Genomic DNA, 17,942 nt, shown 5'->3' with positions numbered 1-17,942 from the left:
ATAGTATATAATGGTTATTCACATCTACCACCAACACTTCTATTATTAACCCAATATAATGTCACATTCACAATTTATGTTTTCTTCTTCTTCTTTTGGTTCAATTCATCTTACGTTGAAAGAGAGCAAAATGTACATTTTAATCAATCATTTTCTTCTTAAAACTATATTTGTTTCATCAAATTATTTTTTATAATCTTTAATTTCTAACATTCAATTTCGTTATATTCATTTTCTCATTTTATAACGCTGTTTTAAAAAAAAAGTCTCATAACATTACGTCGAGTGACACTTTTGATCAGTATATAACTTTAATAAAAATAATATGTCAAGTTTCTCTATTTTTTGTATTCAATTTAGTCTCTAACTTTTTTTAATTTTAAATTAACTCATATTTATATTTATAGGATAAACTACACACATGATCATTTAATTATAAGGAGATTTTATTCAAAAATTATGATGAGATTCTAATCTGACTACAGATCTTTTAGTTTTATTAATTAAATAACTTAATTATTTAAATAATATCAATCAAATCACTTGTCGTTAACATTTAATGGAAGAGTTGATGTGGTAGTTAACAAAATTAATATAAATACACATTTAATCTTCATTACTTGTACATTCTATCAATCTTAATTTTAATTTATTCAGTAAATTTAATCATCTAATATGATAATGACACATGTCAAAAGTGGATTCAAAGTCAAACTAATTGAAGAGTTTGGGAGCACCTAAATCAAATAGTTGGTTTATAATTTGATAGATTTCACATCTATTTTAAATTATAGTTGATGCAATATTAATAGTAAAAACGAGTTTAATTTTTTATTTTTAAATTAAATTTAATATTTTTTACATTTAAAATCAATGATTATATAAATAATCATTTTAAATAAATTTTAAGATTTTTCTTTTTAAATTGTGTCTTTATAACTTAATTAGCAATTTATGATAAACAATTTTTTTAAATTGTGTCTTCACTTTTTTTCCTTCTTCCTTTGGTTTATTCTAATGCGTTTTGTTTATCTTCTCATCTTCACCCGTCCATGTTGATTTGATCAATGTTATCAGATAATTCAATCATCAACATTCTTTATCTACGATTTATCACCAACGTCCTCTATTAAAGAAACCAATATACCTTATTTCATTTCAACTAAAGGATCCGAATAAAAGTACCCTTAAATACGTGCTATGGAAATAACGATTTACATTTTTTTTTCTCGCTAGTTAAACACATTCTTGTGCATGGCCCGTTCGTCACTAAAAAATGTAGCATAAGTTAACTGCAAACTTGACATATTTAAAAGTTTTTTATTATTATGATTTATCCCCCAGCTTCTCTACCTTCTTCCTCTTTTTTAAAAGCAGCAAAGGAAAATGATTCCAAAATTAGATTATCGGCTCAGTTATTAGCATTTGATCAAATCAACATGCCACGAATCTCACGTTTTCATGATCAATCCAAACCAGACTAAAACTCGCACACAATATCTAAATACCGATACAATTCCTTCAGTATTCGTAAGATTACCCACAAATTGCCCCAACAACAACGCTGTCTCGGCATCCAGCCATCTCAAAAATACAAGGCATCATATTTAACGGCCACAACCCCGACCATGTCCCAAAGGCCTCCCTGAAATTGGAAACACATCAGAGAGATCAGTACTAGAAGCAAACAAGCATATAGGAGAAATCAGGTAGAGTGCGTTACCAGCTGTTGGCTTCTTAGGTTTCACCCTAGGAGTCTCTTCAACCAACAATTTTTCGAGATTTAAGCTGTCAGGCAGGATATAGTAGCGAATATTGTTACCCCGCACACTAAGGTGATCCAAAGCTACAGGATTTTCCCCCTTCAACGTGAGTTTCACTGTTTTCAGATGGGTGTTCATACTGACACCAAAATCACCACTGGCTGCTGTCTTCCTACAGGTTGTGGCTAATGGATTGCTAGTCCATTACTAAACTCGGTGTGATTCCAAGAAACTACGATAATGATTAAACCATAAAACAAGCTAATGAACCATGGACTCATCGTAGGTCCAACTGCAATTCACCTTAAAAGATAATATCATGTGTAAACACAATACCTTAACATATCCCCTGTTTCAAAGAAAGTAGTTTAACCAAAATACCAGCTACAAGATGCCCAATTGAGATGAGAATTATGATTATAGTTGCCGTTACTCATCAAAAACAAATAAACAGAGAAAACAATACCTTCACTGCCTATGGCAAATTGTATATAATATAGCTCTCAACTCTTCGCTAAACTGAGGTTTAGGGTTTAGCTAAACACCAACTGTAGTGAAATGGGATAGGAGAGGGGAAAGAGGTGGAACCTGTGATGGTACCGTGAACAAAGGTTCCATTCTTGAGCTCACTGTTTCATTGTTCAACTTCATCAAAAACCTGCTTATGATATTTCTAATCACTATTAAGAACCTAAAAATTGTAGTTTCTTTCTACACATTCACTTCGTAAACAACATTAAATGGAATAATATTTTCATAATAATAATGAAGAAGATGAAAACTCGATAAACTGACCTGACGAGTTTCATGTTGAGGAGAGGTAGGGGCTGAAGCAAAAGGCGAGAGAGCCAATGGCGCTGTCAAAGGCAGCCGGATAGAGAAGGACCTGTTTTGCTGCTAGGTTTCCTCTGGACATGGGTTTTGGGGCCACTGCTAAGAGGCCTTTTTATTTTCTTTTTGAGTTTAACTGCGATGACGTCGTATTTTTGTTGTAAAATATTTGGGCCTTTGCCCTCATTTTAGTTGAGCTACAACTCATCTTAATACCTTTAGTTACTATTTGCAATTATCCCAACTTTATGTGCTATTCGATAAATTGAAAAAATAAGAGTTAATTCCATCATATGTCCCCAAATTATGTCTCATTTTAAATTGGTCTCTAAACTTTTGAATATTCTAATTTCATCCTCAACTATGATAATCATCTAAATTTGTTCTTAAACTTTTGAATATTTCAATTTTATCCTCAAACTATAACCCTCATTATAAATTGGTCGCCAACATTAAATATTATAATTTCATCCACAAATTCATCCAAATATGTAATTATTTTTAATCATAGTTTAACCCAAACTTTATTTTTTCAAACATATAATAATATAGCTAATGATTTTATTAACATGGAATGTGATTAGCATATACATATAATTTGGGTTGAAATTGAAATGCTGAAAAAAGTTTGAAGACCAATTTAGAATGAATGATATAGTTTATGGATGAAATTGAAATGTTCAAAAGTTTGAGGATAAATTTAGAATGATAGTCATAGTTTATGAATAAATTGGAACATTTAGAAGTTTAGGGGTCAATTTAGAAAGAGGATCATAGTGTGAAAACGTATGATGCAATTAACTCAAAAAATAACTATAAAAGCACTGAAATTTTAAATATTAAAAATTTAATTGTTTAATTTAAATTAAAAATATTCTTTTTTTCAAAATTAAATATAAAATACAATTAGATCATTTGATAAAGATAAAATTTAAATCTTAATATAATATGTGTATGCGCATTTAAACCTGTGAGCCATTAAAAAAACACAATCATTCCTATGTTTTCCCAAAAAAACGACTTATTAAATGCTAAATAATACTTCGACATATAGATCTTGGATCAAGTTATTATATGACATTCCCTCAATTAAGAAGTGGTATATGTTGTACGCTACTTCAATCTCCTTTGTAAGATTGATCTATGCACGTCATTTTTGCTTCTCAGGGCCTCCAAAAAAATATTCCAAGGAAAGACCTCAAACGTCTAACCCTTTGAAAAACTACGACCTTTTGATATGACATCCGATAAGATTACGTGATATGCTAGAGTTAAATCTATTATCAAACGACCATATCCATTGAGCATGTCAAATTACGAGTAGTCATAACGACTTTACGTCTGACATCAATACTAAGAGTCACTATAAAACTTTTCGATCAAGATTGAGAGAAGGATTTGAAACATCTTTATTTATTAATTTATCTTCTACCTTCTTATGAAGATAAAGAATTTTGATACCAACCAACGACTGTTTCTAATTATCGACTGCGTTTCTCTACTTAAATATAAAAGAACGAACCATTTATAATTATCATAATACATTTATTTCCATCAACAATAACTAATTTTAAAAGAGATATAGGTAGTTCAAATCTATGTAAGGTGATTTTTAAAATTCTCATAATTTTTATATCATTTTGTAAGCTTGGTTCACCATAAACTAGAAAAGTTGAAATTTAAATTATTTAATAGTTTAATTATATAAAATGATTATTAATTATAAAATAAAAAATATAAATCATACTTTTTTTTAATTAATTTAGGGTGTTTACAAATGATAATATATATTATAGAGGCTTTCAATTATATAACAATGAACGCTTAAATACTTTAAAATTTCTAGTGCTTGAACATAAGATTTCTAGTAATTGAACCTAAAATTTCTAAAAATAAATAAATAACAACTATTTCTTTAATAACTAAAATAACTTTATTTGTGCATATACATTATAAATTTGTTCTATAATATTTAATATTGTTAATTAATTAACCGTAATTAAAATTTATAAACATTATATAAAATTTCCTAACATATATTTCAACCAAAACCCGAGTTGAACTTGAATAATAAGAGAAGGTGAATAGATTGATCATAGAACCCCACACGAGCAAACGAAAGTTTAAAAATAATTTATTTACTTTTTAAAAGTGAAAAGATGGCACATCTTGACTCTTGTGAAGTAGTAGGATTGCCCCACAAGCAGCAACCCCGCACCGAAGGACCGAACCGCATCAGTATATGAAATAATTGATTATTTACATTTAAGGAGTCCACACGTGTCATTGTCTCCTGTGTCCTCATCACTCTCGCAGTCTTGTCGGTTCCTTGAGTTTTTCTCTTTGTTCAAAACCCACTGATACTTTCCGATTCGGCTCACTCACTCCACCATTGCTAATATTCTCTCGTCACCCATCCAACCAAAACCATGCACCTCCATTCCATCTTCGTTTTCATATTTATACTGTCTTCCTTCTCCATTCCTCCTTCAGCTCACGCCATTTCATTTGTATCACCAATTCAAAAAGACAATTCCACCCTCCTCTACTCCCTCACTCTTTTCCTCAAAACCCCACTCCAACCCACGCGCCTCCACCTCGACCTCGGCGCCTCCTTCACTTGGGTGGCCTGCGACTCCAGCTATAATTCCTCCACTTACCAACACATTCCCTGCTTAACCCCTCTATGCGATTCCCTCGGTCACAATCTCACCTGCTCCATCTGTTTCAACACTCCAAGCCCCTCCTGCGCTAACAGCACCTGCTCCCTTTTCCCCGAAAACTCCGTCACCCGAAAAACTGCCTTCTCCCTCGCCTTAACCGACTCCCTCGCGTTGCCCACCTCAGACGGATCGACTCAAGGCCCACCGATCCTCCTTCCGAGTTACATTTTCTGTTGCTCTCCCACTTCACTTCTCGAGGGCCTAGCTAACAACGTGACTGGACTGGCGGCGTTCGGGAGGTCGAATTATTCGCTCCCGGCGCAGCTTAGCAACACCTTCTCTGTGCCTCGTTGTTTTGCGCTGTGTCTTCCCCGGTCCACGTCGGGTCTTGGCGTGGCTCTCATCGGGTCCGTGGGGCCTTACTATTTCTCCCCTCAAAAGATCGACCTCTCAAAATCACTCGTTTACACTCCCCTCGTCTTGAACCCCGTCGGGAGCACCGTTGTACCCTACGCCGGAGAACCGTCCGATGAGTATTACATCAACGTGACTGCCATCAACGTCAATGGAAAACCAATTCAGATCAATTCCTCGTTATTAACTGTCAATGAGAACGGATTCGGCGGGACAAAACTAAGCACGGCGGCGCCCTATACTGTTTTGGAAACATCTATCTACAATGCTATAACCGGGGCGTTCGTGAACGAATCGTCGACGTTGAACCTCACGGTAACCAATGCAAAGAAATCGTTCAGCGTGTGTTATCCGGCGGCTGATATCATCGTAACGCGCGTGGGACCGGGCGTCCCGACCGTCGATTTCGTGATGGAAAGCGAGGATGTGTTTTGGAGGGTGTTTGGATCGAATTCAATGGTGTGGATCGCGGGAGATGGTACCGGGGATGTTTGGTGCTTAGGATTCGTGGATGGTGGGGTAAACCCAAGAACACCGGTGGTGATTGGCGGACATCAGATGGGGGATAATTTGCTACAGTTTGATATCGACAACACCAGATTAGGCTTCACTTCCTCTGTTCTCCTAAAGGGTACCACGTGCTCTAACTTCAACTTCGCTTCAGAAGGATAATTTGCAGTTTTTTTCCATCAATTATGTTTTTGTTTTTTAAGGATAAAACTAAAAAGATATTGAATTATGTCCTGTTTAAAATTATCTAACGAATTGAGATAAACATGTAATTTGATTTTAAATATGAGATAATTCATTAATCTTTTTATTTTTATCTTTTTTAGCTTAAAAAAGCTTTACGTTTTACCGGTGCTTCACTAATTTATCAATTATTCATGTATAAATGTTTATAAAAATTTAAAAATCGAGGCAATTATTCCAAAAACATCATCGCTTAATACGGATTTTATTGTTATAAAGTTATACATAAACCAGAAATAAAGTCACAAACTATAGTGGGAATGTCGGCGGCACTTATTTAGGGTAGTACAGCTCAGTTGGTAGAGCGCAAGCAAGGCTTTTAACCTTGTGGTCGTGGGATCGAGTCTCACGGTGGTAATTCATAATTGCCGGAGGTCTTTCACAGAAGTTGCCCTCAACCTAACGTTGGAGACAACCTATTACTTTACCTCCACTTATCCCATTACATATGAAAATAAGATCAACTAATTTTTTTATTCTGGGCAAGATGGGTACTTATTTAGGGGTCCTCTTACCCGAGCCCAAAATTATAAATTCAGTATAATTAATAAATGGATAAATTATAAAGCTAAACAAGAAGAGTGCCTTCCATGGCTATGACAGCTTTTCCTCGCAGTAGCACTCGCTGATTCTTCTCATCTAAATAAACGCTTAGTATTCCACCTCTAGCTGATGCCTATACGCCCACAATCAATTCAATGCAAGGAAAGCCAACAATGTATGCTTATCATACTTGGATTTCAATTACGATAGTGTAAAGCAGGGTTAATATGGTACTTGATACGCCATGAGATCACATTTCCCAAGCTTTTTGCTCCTTGCACTCCCAGTCACAGGATCCTGATATATATTCATGGCAATGAGATCCAAACATATATACATATATAAAACATATGAAAGGGAGAATGAAGGACCTCATCTATGCCATTTCTTGGGAAGATGCATCGGCTAGCAAAATCAAACCCAAATTCCATAGGAGCAGCCCCTGAAACAATTACGCCTTCAGCACCATATTTACGTATGTCATCGATCTGTGGCTTTAATTCCATGACGGATTTTGCAGATGGGAGCACAACCTGCAAATGCAATAAGTTGGTATAATATCCACACGAAGAGCCCTAAGAGGAATAAAAAGAAAAAGAGCAATTACAAGAAAGTAATCATCTGGATTTTGCCCTCTTAATGTCAATAATATCGGCACCATTTAATGTCAGTAAGTTCGGTGCAAGGACTATAGGAAAATCCAGCTCGACTGAGAAGCAGTTTTGTGGCTCGTCCATATGAGAGGAGGCATCGATTGGTGACTTGAAATCAGGAGCTCTTTTAGCAGTAAGAATTCCGGCTAGCGTTACGAATTCAATAATGCCTGAATTTACTAGCCCAGTTGTGAAGAGAGTGTACGCAGATGCTAATGTTGCATGTCCACAAAGCCCCTAACCTGCCAAAATCTCGAGTCTTGATGGTAAACAAAACAAGCTTCAATTAGACAAGAAGAAAAACTGACCTCAGTAACGGAAGTGAACCATCTACGACGAAACCTGGGAGTTTGTGAATCCGACCCATTAGTCCTAGTCAAGTAAGCAGTCTCGGAAAGATTGAACTCAGCGGCCATAGCTTGTAACCACTGTTCATCTCTGTCTTCATCCAACAAACAGACTGCTGCTGGGTTTCCCTTGAAAGCAGACTCAGTAAACGCGTCAACCGGCTCAAGATTTCAAAACTTTCAAACTCAATCCATCGGAAACTTAAGTATTTAACCACAAATATAGTTTTTTGGCCATTTTATTCGGATAAAATGATCTGATGAACTTGGGACAGAGTTTTTGTTTACCACGAAGATGAATCAAGGTTGAAGACGAAAGCAATCATGTTTGAAACCTTCAAGAGGAAAAGAAAATAGGTGACTGGCTGACTTTATTGACAAGCTTCGAGGAAAGGAAAGGTTCTTTGTCGTTTCATGATTTTCATTGTACCAGGGTTCAATGAATGATCGTCAGCCACAAGCAGGTGGGCAAAAATCGTCTGCTCCCTTTTTATGCTCCAACCAATTACTTTTTTACATGTATTTTCTCATTTAATTTTTAAATTTAGTAGTTAATTGTTGATATTTGTTTCTCTTCTAGTTTCTTTGAAGAGATTGAAATGTTAACCTATTTATAAGTTCTCGAATTTATTACGGATTTCACTTTGAATAAAATTAGAGTTAAAAGATTTACTGATAATAAAAATGATAGATCTGTAATTGCTCTTACAATTGTTTAGATTAAACATGGGTTAGCATATTTTACCTTTGTCAATTCAGACATAAAAGAAAAATAACAGTTCAAGTGGCTTATGGATTAACCACGGATTAAACTTGAAGCTAACGAGTTTTGAGTTGAAAGGTTACTCGAATGTTTTCTGGATTTAGATGAAATTGAGAAGTTTCTGGAGATGTATTGACACGTTAAACTTTTATTTTCTATTTTCTATTTTCTTCTGAATTTTTTTAAAAAATGTTCGTCTCAATTTTTTTTATTAGAAGAGAGCCAACCTTTTTTAATGGTAACTAATCAAAATTTGTTGTCTTTGCATAGCATCAAAATATCATAAACAATAAAATATTGAATCTCAAACATCAAGAAGAGAGTAGTATATGATCTCTTGCGAACTGATAATGCCGACGACAAATATGCAACAACTCTCATTATTTTTAAAAATTTGATATATTTGACAATAAACACATATATTTTCAGATCAATATTTGTTTCAGATTATTTTTTAAATTGATATATTTTATATAGGCACGCTTTTGAAAGAACGTTCTGTATGTCGTATTTTTTTACTTACGTAGTAGTACGATTATAAGAATTTAGTCGTATTTTAAATTAAAATGAAAGGAACAAAAGGTAAAAAAAATTTAGAAAATAAAAAGGGTCAAAATATGAAAAATATATATATAAAAACAAATTTACGTGATGCGTGTCAAAGACACGTATTTTCATAAGAAAAAACACATTAGCAATTCTATTAATTTTTTAATGGCACATGATCAAAAAGAAATCAAAACGTGTTATTAGGTGTGATTTAAAAAAAAGAGTTATGTGATCAAAAAGAAACTGTTTAAATAGTTTGATGACTGCATATTAAGTTTACCCTTATATTTATTACATTCTATTAATTATTTTTTATAAGTAATTATTTTTGTACTCTACAAGGAAGGTTCCTTTGACAAAGACAACCCCCCTTAAAAAATGAATGTCTCTAATCATAACGACCCAGACTCTTTATATATGAATTATTAGACGAAAACACCCTCAAACAGAACCCTTAATCACAGTGGATCCCCTTCCTTATCTGCGTAGTTCTCCTTGCCTTTCCAGCTTCCACTAGACTATATATATATATATATTGTGAATAACGATAGCCAAAAATAAATTAGAAAACAGAAATTAAAATTTAGAAAAATAAATACTGACGCATCAATCTCACCTTTTCACTTTCTCCCCCTCTCGTTCGCGCTCAATAAAGGTCTGTTTTCCCCTCCATTTTTGATGATTTTTATCTTCTTTTGATTTTGCCTTCTCAATGGTTAAATTCTCAATCTTTATCTGATTGTACGTATATTGTTTTCTATGCCGCCGAACTGATTCATTGTTTCATCATTCGTTTTTCCTTTCTTCCATGTTAGAAATCGTTTCCGATTTTAATTCTGTTTTTCTTGTTATTATCCTTTAGAAAAAATTAAGATTTTTTTATAAAAAATGTTGGCTTACGCTGTCCTTCTATCACCACACTGAGCATTAGGATTTTTTTTGTTTTATGTTTATCTAATTCTATGATGCTATCTTCCTATTAATTTTGTTTTAATTCTTAAGATTTTTTTTTCATTGGGTATTAAAAAAAATTGTCAATTGATGGTTATTTTTGCATGTAAGTAAATATTCGTTTGTTTTTTTCTTCAATTTTCGTTGCCATTTTGATACTTTACATTTATTTTTTACATGGTTATAATTACTATTTATGTATAGAATATTTTCTTCATTGTTAATGATGATGATTACACATATTGTGTAAAATTTCTGGTTTTTTCTGTTTGCAGGTTAATAGCTTTCCGGAATGGGATTCGATAAGGTTTATCAATGTTTGCAGGATATATTTCCGCAGGTATTTCTTTTTACTTATTTTTAATCCTTTTTTTTTGTTCATTCGGGGGATACAAAAATGTCCCCCTTTTAAAGTTAAAGTTCAATTTGCTGGTTCAGCTTTAAATGTTCTTTATAATTTGCTAAATTGTAACTCTATATTCCAAAAATATAACCGATATCCATTGAAAAATAGCTTTCTTACACCTTCTGCACAGGTTGATTCTCGTATTCTAAAAGCTGTTGCTATTGAGAACTCTAAGGATGTTGATGCAGCGGCTGAGATTGTTCTGTCTGAGATTATACCTAACCTTCCTAAAAAAACTACGGTTGCCAGTTCTTCCTCACAGAACCAGAGTCCTCCTGTGCAACCAAATGAAGGTAGTTTTTTTCATGATTTAGTAGTGGACTTGGTTTATTCTGCACCATGTTCAGGCTGCTTATGTTCTTGGTTTTTCCAAAATCATGAAATTTTGTGAATGATTTAGTTATTTATCTTTGTCTGGTCTATATTTTAGATTAGAGGATAAATGCCACTTCATATATGCTTGTCTATTAGATGCATATTGGCTTTTATTCCTTGATCTATTGACCTGTTTAGTATCATAAATGGATTTTTGAAAATGCAGCTGCAGATGAGAAAGAAAGTAATCAGTTGACGAGGCGAAAGGTATTGGTTGGAAAAAGAGCATGCTCTTCTACAGAACCATTGCTGGAAACAAGTGAAGTTGTCAGAGAAACTTGTCTTACCAATGCTGCCAGCAATGTGGATCCTCTTGAAGCACCAAATGTGGCAGCTGGTTCAAAATTTCATGAGAACAATAATATTGAGGCTGCTAATGTTGAAACCGAGGAATTGATTTTGTTGGGGAATACTGAAATTCAGAAAGATAAATCTAGTTTAAGCGTAGATGCATCAAAGGTCGATAATTCTCTGCTATATGCAAATCTTGAAACCAAGGAGTCGGGTTCTTCAAGTCAAGACCGAACCACAGACATTGAAGATGCATTTCCCAGGACTCCACAGGTTTCACACTTCACCTCGGCTAATGATTCAACCTTGCTTTTGGAGAATGCTGGTAGTAGAGGCAGCTCCAATGATAAGATAAAATTTGATGGGCCTGTGAATTTGAATGGAGATTTGTGCAGAAACAGATCATTAAATGGAACCATGGTAGGTGAAGAGAATTCTGTTGGTCTGGTGGTTCCATCATATTCTCCAGAACAATTGCCAGAAAGACTGAGGACTGATCAGCATTTCAAAAGTGGTTCTGAGTTTGACTCTATTCATTATGAGAAACAAGAAAAAGGTTCTGTAGACTTTAAATCCCAGCATGACTGCTTTGGTGAAATGAGTGATATTGAGGATGATACCTTCAATCCTCCTGTTAGTAGATCTAGTCAAACATGCAGAATCAATATACTTGAAGAGATCATTGAAGATGCTAAAAGTAACAAGGTACTTTTTGCTTCAAGCTTTTTACTTTCTTTTGTCAATTTTGGAGGCTGTCTGGGTATGAGAATGAATCCTATGCAATATTAGCAATTCTATTGCTTAGTCTGTTATCATTCAAATTTTGCATGATTAATTAACTTAGTTTGTGGTTCTTGTGGTTCTGATGTTTTTGCTCATATAAGAAGCATTTTAATATGAAAAGTATTTAATTGTTTCTTTTTTTCTAATTTATGGAGGATGAGCTCTAAACTTATCAAAATTTGGTGTAGAAAATTTTGTTTCAGACCATGGAGTCCATTATGAACTTGATGAAAGAAGTTGAACTCCAAGAGGCATCTGCAGAAGAAGCAAAAGAGGAAGCTGCAAGGGGGGGTATGGAAATTCTCCTCAAGGTGGAGGAACTTAAACAGATGCTGCCACATGCAAAGGAAGCAAATGACATGGTTGTGCACTTGTTAATGACTGGATCTTTTGGTTACCAATAATAGTAGAACGCATTTTAGTGATTCTTTAATTAGTATGAAAAGTCAAGCCATTTGTTTATGTTTTGCAGCATGCTGGAGAAGTATACGGGGAGAAGGCAATCCTAATCACTGAAGTAAAGGAGCTTGAAAATCGATTACTCAGCTTATCAGATGAAAGAGATAAATCTCTTTCCATTCTTGATGAGGTAATCTTGGAACAAATTGATCTGTCATCTGGTAGATAATTAGTATAAAATCTTCTCTTCATGTTATATGCTATGATATGGATCATTTGTCTATCTAGTTATCTGTATAACATCAATTGTCCTGATCTTGATTGATTGATATTTTTATTCTTGTGGTGGGAATATGGAGACGTTGAAACTTTTTACAGAAAACACTTATCAGTTTTTGTCATAAACCAATATTTGAGTGTCTTAATTGTGAGATAATAAGCCATTTCTTGAAAGTTGAAACATAATCATGTCTGAATAAGTTGATTAGTGTCTTGTGCTAGATAATCCATGGATTTTTAAGGTGTACTTAACAAGAACATGATTTTGATGTGAAAGAATTTGAGTTTGCTGTATGCTCATTTAATAACTGTATACATTTATCGACAGATGCGTCGAACCCTCAAAGCTCGACAATTTGCTGCACAGGAGTTGACGAGAGCAGCAGAGCAGGAAAAGCTGGAAAAAGAAGAATCTGCTCGTAATGCTCTTGCTGAACAAGAAGCCATTATGGTGGCCGTGGTTGAAGAGTCCAAGATTCTAAGGCAGGAGGCGGAAGAAAATTCCAAGGTAGCATTCATTTCTGTCCACTCTACTAATTCTTGTGAGACTTGATAAAGCTTAAAAGAGATTACATATTTTTGACTTATGTATTCTATGTTCTTGCTTCACTGCAGTTACGTGAGTTTCTTATGGACCGCGGTCGAGTTGTTGACACATTACAGTAAGTTTTATTGCATGGTTATATATATTTTGACCCATTTGCATCTTGCATTTTATCTTATTTTAGGTCTGATTTATGAGTCTGCGGAGCATTGTTAATGTTAACCGAGAGAAGTAGTACCCCGTTAATTCTCTGCTCTTTGTTGGTTGTAATAAGAGTATGAACTAGTGGTTGGCAAAATATATGATAGTTATGCCTCTGGTATTGGGTATGAATTAGCTCCACAATGGATCATACACGCTAATATCATTATTTCCTGATACATTTATTGCTATCTTCTGATGATCATCTCTGATTTGTTGTTTGTGAGGAACGGAATATCAAACTAAGAATGGTTACCATTTCCTTTCTATCCTTTTTGTAGGGGAGAAATATCTGTTATTTGTGAGGATATAAGAGTGCTTAAACAGAAGTTTGATGAGCGTATTCCATTAAGGGAATCAATATCCTCAAGACAAACCAGCTGCATCTTGGCCTCCTCCGGTTCATCTTTGAAAAGTGCAACATCAGATCTTGGTTCCGGGCAGTGGGAAACAGCTAAAACCCCAGAGAAAAGAAGCCCAACACCATCTGTTGATGGACAATCACCCAAAAGCAGATCATCAGATGAAAGAAACAAAGTTGATGGCAAAGAACTGTCGGATGATGGATGGGAAATTTTTGATAGAGATGCTGAATTCTGAGTTGTACAGTGAAGCCATATGAACTAACGATGCATTGTAAGAATCCCCCCCGGTTATAAATAACATTTTCAAGACTGCATTTTTATTCTAATAACAATGTGGTGCCGAGAACCTTGATCCCTTGATACAATTTCCGTTTCTTTAGCATATACCCATTTTATTGGGAACACACATTATTTATCTGTCAGTGGCAAAAGTTTTGTTCAGCATTAAATACATAATATTGAATGTGAGCACTCTATTTTTCGTCTATATCTTTACCATCAGATCACTTCCTATGAATAGTGAAACTTCTCTTTATCTTCGTTAATTTAGCTATCTGGATTCTGGAGTCATTGCTGGACTGTTCCTGTATTTAATGCTTAATGACTATATTTAATGCTCACATTCAACATCCTAATTTCTAAGAACAGAAAGTTAGACAGAAAAAAAATCCAATCAGAAGCGGATAATGTTAATGTATAATATGTTTGAAACACAAAAACTTATGCTATCGGCCATAGGTGACAATGATAGATTGTAAGAGGAAATGAACAGCTCAAATGCAGCAAAGGAACAGTCTCAATAGTCAATTATATGAATTGTTTCCAACATATATAGAATGAAAAACAATAGTCAATAAACTGTAATAGAAGAATACATTCATGGGAATTAACCCAACACTTGCATCTATAAATTTTAATTATCATTTCTCTAATTCCCATTTCCCCTCCCACTGTTTCACAAATCAACTCCCAACGCTTTCTTGATGTCAGCCTGTGGCAAGAAGCAAAGCAGCACACAATGAGTAATTCTATTTTCACAACATAAGATACAAATCAATAGGGGTTATGAATTTAGGGATGGACACGGGTCGGGTTGGGTCGATTTTTGGTCAACCCGACCCGACCTGAGAACAAGGACTCCACCCGAAATCCGACCCGACCCACATGAAACAAGATTTCACCCGATCCGAACCCAACTCGATAGATAACTTAAAAACCCAACCTAACCCAACCAGATTAAACTTTACTCTTTGATTAGTTTGGTAGAACTAATTAGTTAGTTTAAGAACAAAAGTTCCAGTAGACTAATCGATGGCTTCCTGCTTTTAAACTTTAATTAGTAAACTAAACAAGTATCATAATATTAAATCAAAAGAAAAGCACGAAAATAAGATGAAAAATTGTTCTCCGAACTCTATAGTAATTTATATGTTCGATAAATAGCATATTTTCACATATACAAAATCAACAAAGCCAAAAATCATGAAAAGAAGTACTTACCTTACTAAAAACTGAAGTTCTTATACTTTTAAGTTTTGGTTAGCTTGTTGTCGATTACTGGGTATTGACTCTAGAAGAAGAATCGACGAAAGTGTGAAAAAGGTTGAGGTTTTTTTATGGTTGAGAATGAATCGAAAATTGTAAGATTTAATCTTGAGCAGGAAATGGGTAAGAATTTGTGAGAAAAGAAATTAGGGTAAGAGTTTCAGACTGTTCTGCACATACAATCCTAGATCAAGGAGATAAGATTACAAAGGGAAAGTAAAAAATTATAAAATAAATAAATAAAATATTACATTAAGTACCTGGGTCGGGTATGGTAATTTTAACCCTAAACCCGACTCCGACCCAAACTCGAATATTTTAATTTAAAACCCTACCCGAATCTTATTTTTTTTAAAAAATCTGACCTGATCAGATTGGGTCGGGTCGAAACCCGTCGGGTTTGGGTCTCATGCCCATCCCTGTACACAGTTAAAATAGGTTAGGTTAATTGATTATCAGTTACGAACCGATCGAAACAGATTGTTATTCCCTATCCCCACAAATCCATGTCTAACGCATAGCTCAACTGGGAGATGCAGCAAGATGGGAGCAGAGAGTACCTCAAAGGCCAACGGTGCGGTGTTGGGGCCATAGCGAGCGAGGACATTGCCATCCTTATCAACTAAAAACTTTGTGAAGTTCCACTTTATCCTTGTTCCCAAGAACCCAGATGTGTTTGATTTTAAGAACTTGTACACAGGTTCTGTCTTTGGACCATTGACGTGAACCTATACATCAACTAAAATTTAGCAGCAATGCTAGAAAATGCAAGTCCTCAACATGCCCATGGATGTTACTAGTAAGCTATATCAGAAACCAAATCACCAGAAAATAACATAAAACTTACAGGCACGAATGCAAACCGAAATCAAAGACGATGTTAGAGCAAAACTAAGTAAATATATGGGATCACTATTCTTCATGGAAGTACAATATACAACTGGGTTTTAGCAACAGTTTCTTGAAAGGAAAACAATAGTTTCCATGTATAGGCAAAACAACCACAACACATGCAAAGCACATATACAAGCAACTTCTCAAACTGAAAAGCAATCGCATATCAGTGAAAGCAACTCCCATCATCCATTGTTAAATGTATTTATGTATTCAAAATCTTTCTTAATTATTGGTAACGCGAACTCAGATCCTTTCGAGAGAATAACACTTGCGTTTACCACTAAGCCACTCAATAGGTTCTAAATGTATTTCAATTACCTTTTGGAAAATGGGGTATTCAGCCGTGTATCTTGTACAAGCAAACTCCTGTGCCTCTTGACTGCTTCCAGGTTCCTGATTCAGAAACTGATTGCATGGGAATGCCAAGATCTCCAGTCCTTCAGCCAAATTTTTTTTTAAAAAAAAAGGCATCTTCAAGTCTTCAGCATATCCAGGATGAAATTTGTAACCAAATTGACTAAATTTATGATTACGAAATCAAAATATATAGGGTTCAGCTGAATCATAGGCATATATAGATTTCTTCACAAAGGAACAGTAAAGAAAAAGACAATTAACCTTGGCCCTTGTATTTGTTGTAAAGATCAGTCAACTGGGTGTAATTTGAATCTGTAAGCCCACTGTTCAAAAAAATCACAGTAAAATCAGGGGGGAAAGAAAGAAAGAAAGAAAAAGTTGAAGTAGAAAGATAAGGAAGAAAGAGATAAAAGAACCATTTAGAGGCAACATTAACCACAAGGATAACTTTTCCTTTGTACAAGCTAAGGTCAACGTCCTATTTTCTGTAATCCTACAACACAAACAAAATAGTCAAAACAACCCAACATCAAAATCATTCACAGTAGAGCAGGAAAGAACCTTGACTGTAAATTCATGGATTGATTTCTGAGGAACTGATTCAGAAGCTCCCATTTTTGGCTCGCCAGATATTTTCTAACTTTGGGTTTTCTGAACTGCTTTGCGTTTTGTAGCTGTTTTGGCTCGAAGTGATTGGGTGGGTCTGCCAGGCTGGGAAAATAGCCAAGCAAGCAAACAGTATCATACAATAATAAAGATGGATTGTTTATTGAGCGTTTTTTAAACAAGGAAATTTCTATGTTAAGTAGGTAATCATCTGCAAGCAAAACTCCACCATAATTACCAAAATAAAATTTAAAACTTAAATGCTGATTGAAAACTTTATGTTTTTCTTTCCTTCAATTGGGATTATCGAATCACGCACAATTCGACTCTATGCTCATCCTTCTGAAAATCTCGTCCCGGTCCCAATAAATCATGGAGCGTTTAAAGTGGATGTATGATAACTTTTCTTCTTCTTTTTAATACAAATTTTAAATGCATATTATCTTGTAATAAAAGGTTTTTTTTTTTTGGGAACAATTCCAATACAAATGCATACTTGGAATAACACTTCTCATGGAATAGGCTTACTTATCGATGAAAAATGATTATTCTGAAATCATTTATACAATACAATATTTTTTAAATTATGGTTTTTATTTGATTATTGTTAAGCTTTTGAATTTTTTTTATAAGTTTAAATTTATCCTCAATCTTTTAAAGTGTT

General features: G+C 34.4%; 3 protein-coding genes, 1 long non-coding RNA gene and 1 pseudogene across 8 annotated transcripts; 2 read left to right on the top strand and 3 right to left on the bottom strand.

Moving 5' to 3' along the window:
- Positions 1–17: 17 nt before the first annotated feature.
- On the bottom strand, positions 18–17,302 carry LOC120153430 (annotated as a pseudogene).
- LOC120153434 lies at positions 1,381–1,918 on the bottom strand. The gene is made up of 2 exons (XR_005518789.1): positions 1,724–1,918; positions 1,381–1,645 (listed from the first exon to the last, which is right to left on the bottom strand). It is a non-coding gene; the product is annotated as an uncharacterized LOC120153434 (long non-coding RNA).
- On the top strand, positions 4,987–6,385 carry LOC120153426 (probable aspartic proteinase GIP1). Its single transcript, XM_039165381.1, has one exon. The coding sequence runs from the start codon at positions 5,024–5,026 to the stop codon at positions 6,341–6,343; it is 1,320 nt and encodes a 439-aa protein (XP_039021312.1). The 5' UTR covers positions 4,987–5,023; the 3' UTR covers positions 6,344–6,385.
- Positions 6,927–9,729, bottom strand: LOC120153433 (uncharacterized isomerase BH0283-like). Of its 3 annotated transcripts, XM_039165391.1 has the most exons (6): positions 9,719–9,729; positions 7,929–8,168; positions 7,575–7,862; positions 7,339–7,500; positions 7,202–7,264; positions 6,927–7,100 (listed from the first exon to the last, which is right to left on the bottom strand). In XM_039165391.1, the coding sequence occupies exons 3-6, from the start codon at positions 7,626–7,628 to the stop codon at positions 6,993–6,995; spliced, it is 387 nt and encodes a 128-aa protein (XP_039021322.1). In that variant the 5' UTR covers positions 7,629–7,862; positions 7,929–8,168; positions 9,719–9,729; the 3' UTR covers positions 6,927–6,992. The 3 variants fall into 3 exon arrangements, with proteins under 3 accessions (XP_039021322.1, XP_039021320.1, XP_039021323.1); XM_039165389.1 differs by lacking the exon at positions 9,719–9,729 and having other exon boundaries at positions 7,929–8,286; XM_039165392.1 differs by lacking the exon at positions 9,719–9,729 and having other exon boundaries at positions 7,575–8,286.
- On the top strand, positions 9,897–14,228 carry LOC120153424 (myosin-2 heavy chain, non muscle-like). 3 transcript variants are annotated; one of them, XM_039165379.1, is made up of 10 exons: positions 9,902–9,934; positions 10,506–10,570; positions 10,767–10,929; positions 11,178–12,007; positions 12,274–12,447; positions 12,558–12,674; positions 13,092–13,271; positions 13,379–13,425; positions 13,790–14,122; positions 14,155–14,218. In XM_039165379.1, exons 2-9 carry the CDS (start codon positions 10,523–10,525, stop codon positions 14,106–14,108), a joined length of 1,878 nt encoding a protein of 625 aa, XP_039021310.1. In that variant the 5' UTR covers positions 9,902–9,934; positions 10,506–10,522; the 3' UTR covers positions 14,109–14,122; positions 14,155–14,218. The 3 variants fall into 3 exon arrangements, with proteins under 3 accessions (XP_039021308.1, XP_039021310.1, XP_039021309.1); XM_039165377.1 differs by having other exon boundaries at positions 9,897–9,934; positions 13,790–14,228; XM_039165378.1 differs by lacking the exon at positions 9,902–9,934 and adding an exon at positions 9,969–9,994 and having other exon boundaries at positions 13,790–14,228.
- Positions 17,303–17,942: the final 640 nt, after the last annotated feature.

Source organism: Hibiscus syriacus, unplaced genomic scaffold (assembly GCF_006381635.1).
Source record: "Hibiscus syriacus cultivar Baekdansim isolate YM2019G1 unplaced genomic scaffold, ASM638163v2 tig00111100_pilon, whole genome shotgun sequence".
Taxonomy (NCBI): domain Eukaryota; kingdom Viridiplantae; phylum Streptophyta; class Magnoliopsida; order Malvales; family Malvaceae; genus Hibiscus; species Hibiscus syriacus.
The sequence above is the reverse complement of the archived record's forward strand: the minus strand, read 5'-3'. Positions and strand labels throughout refer to the sequence as shown.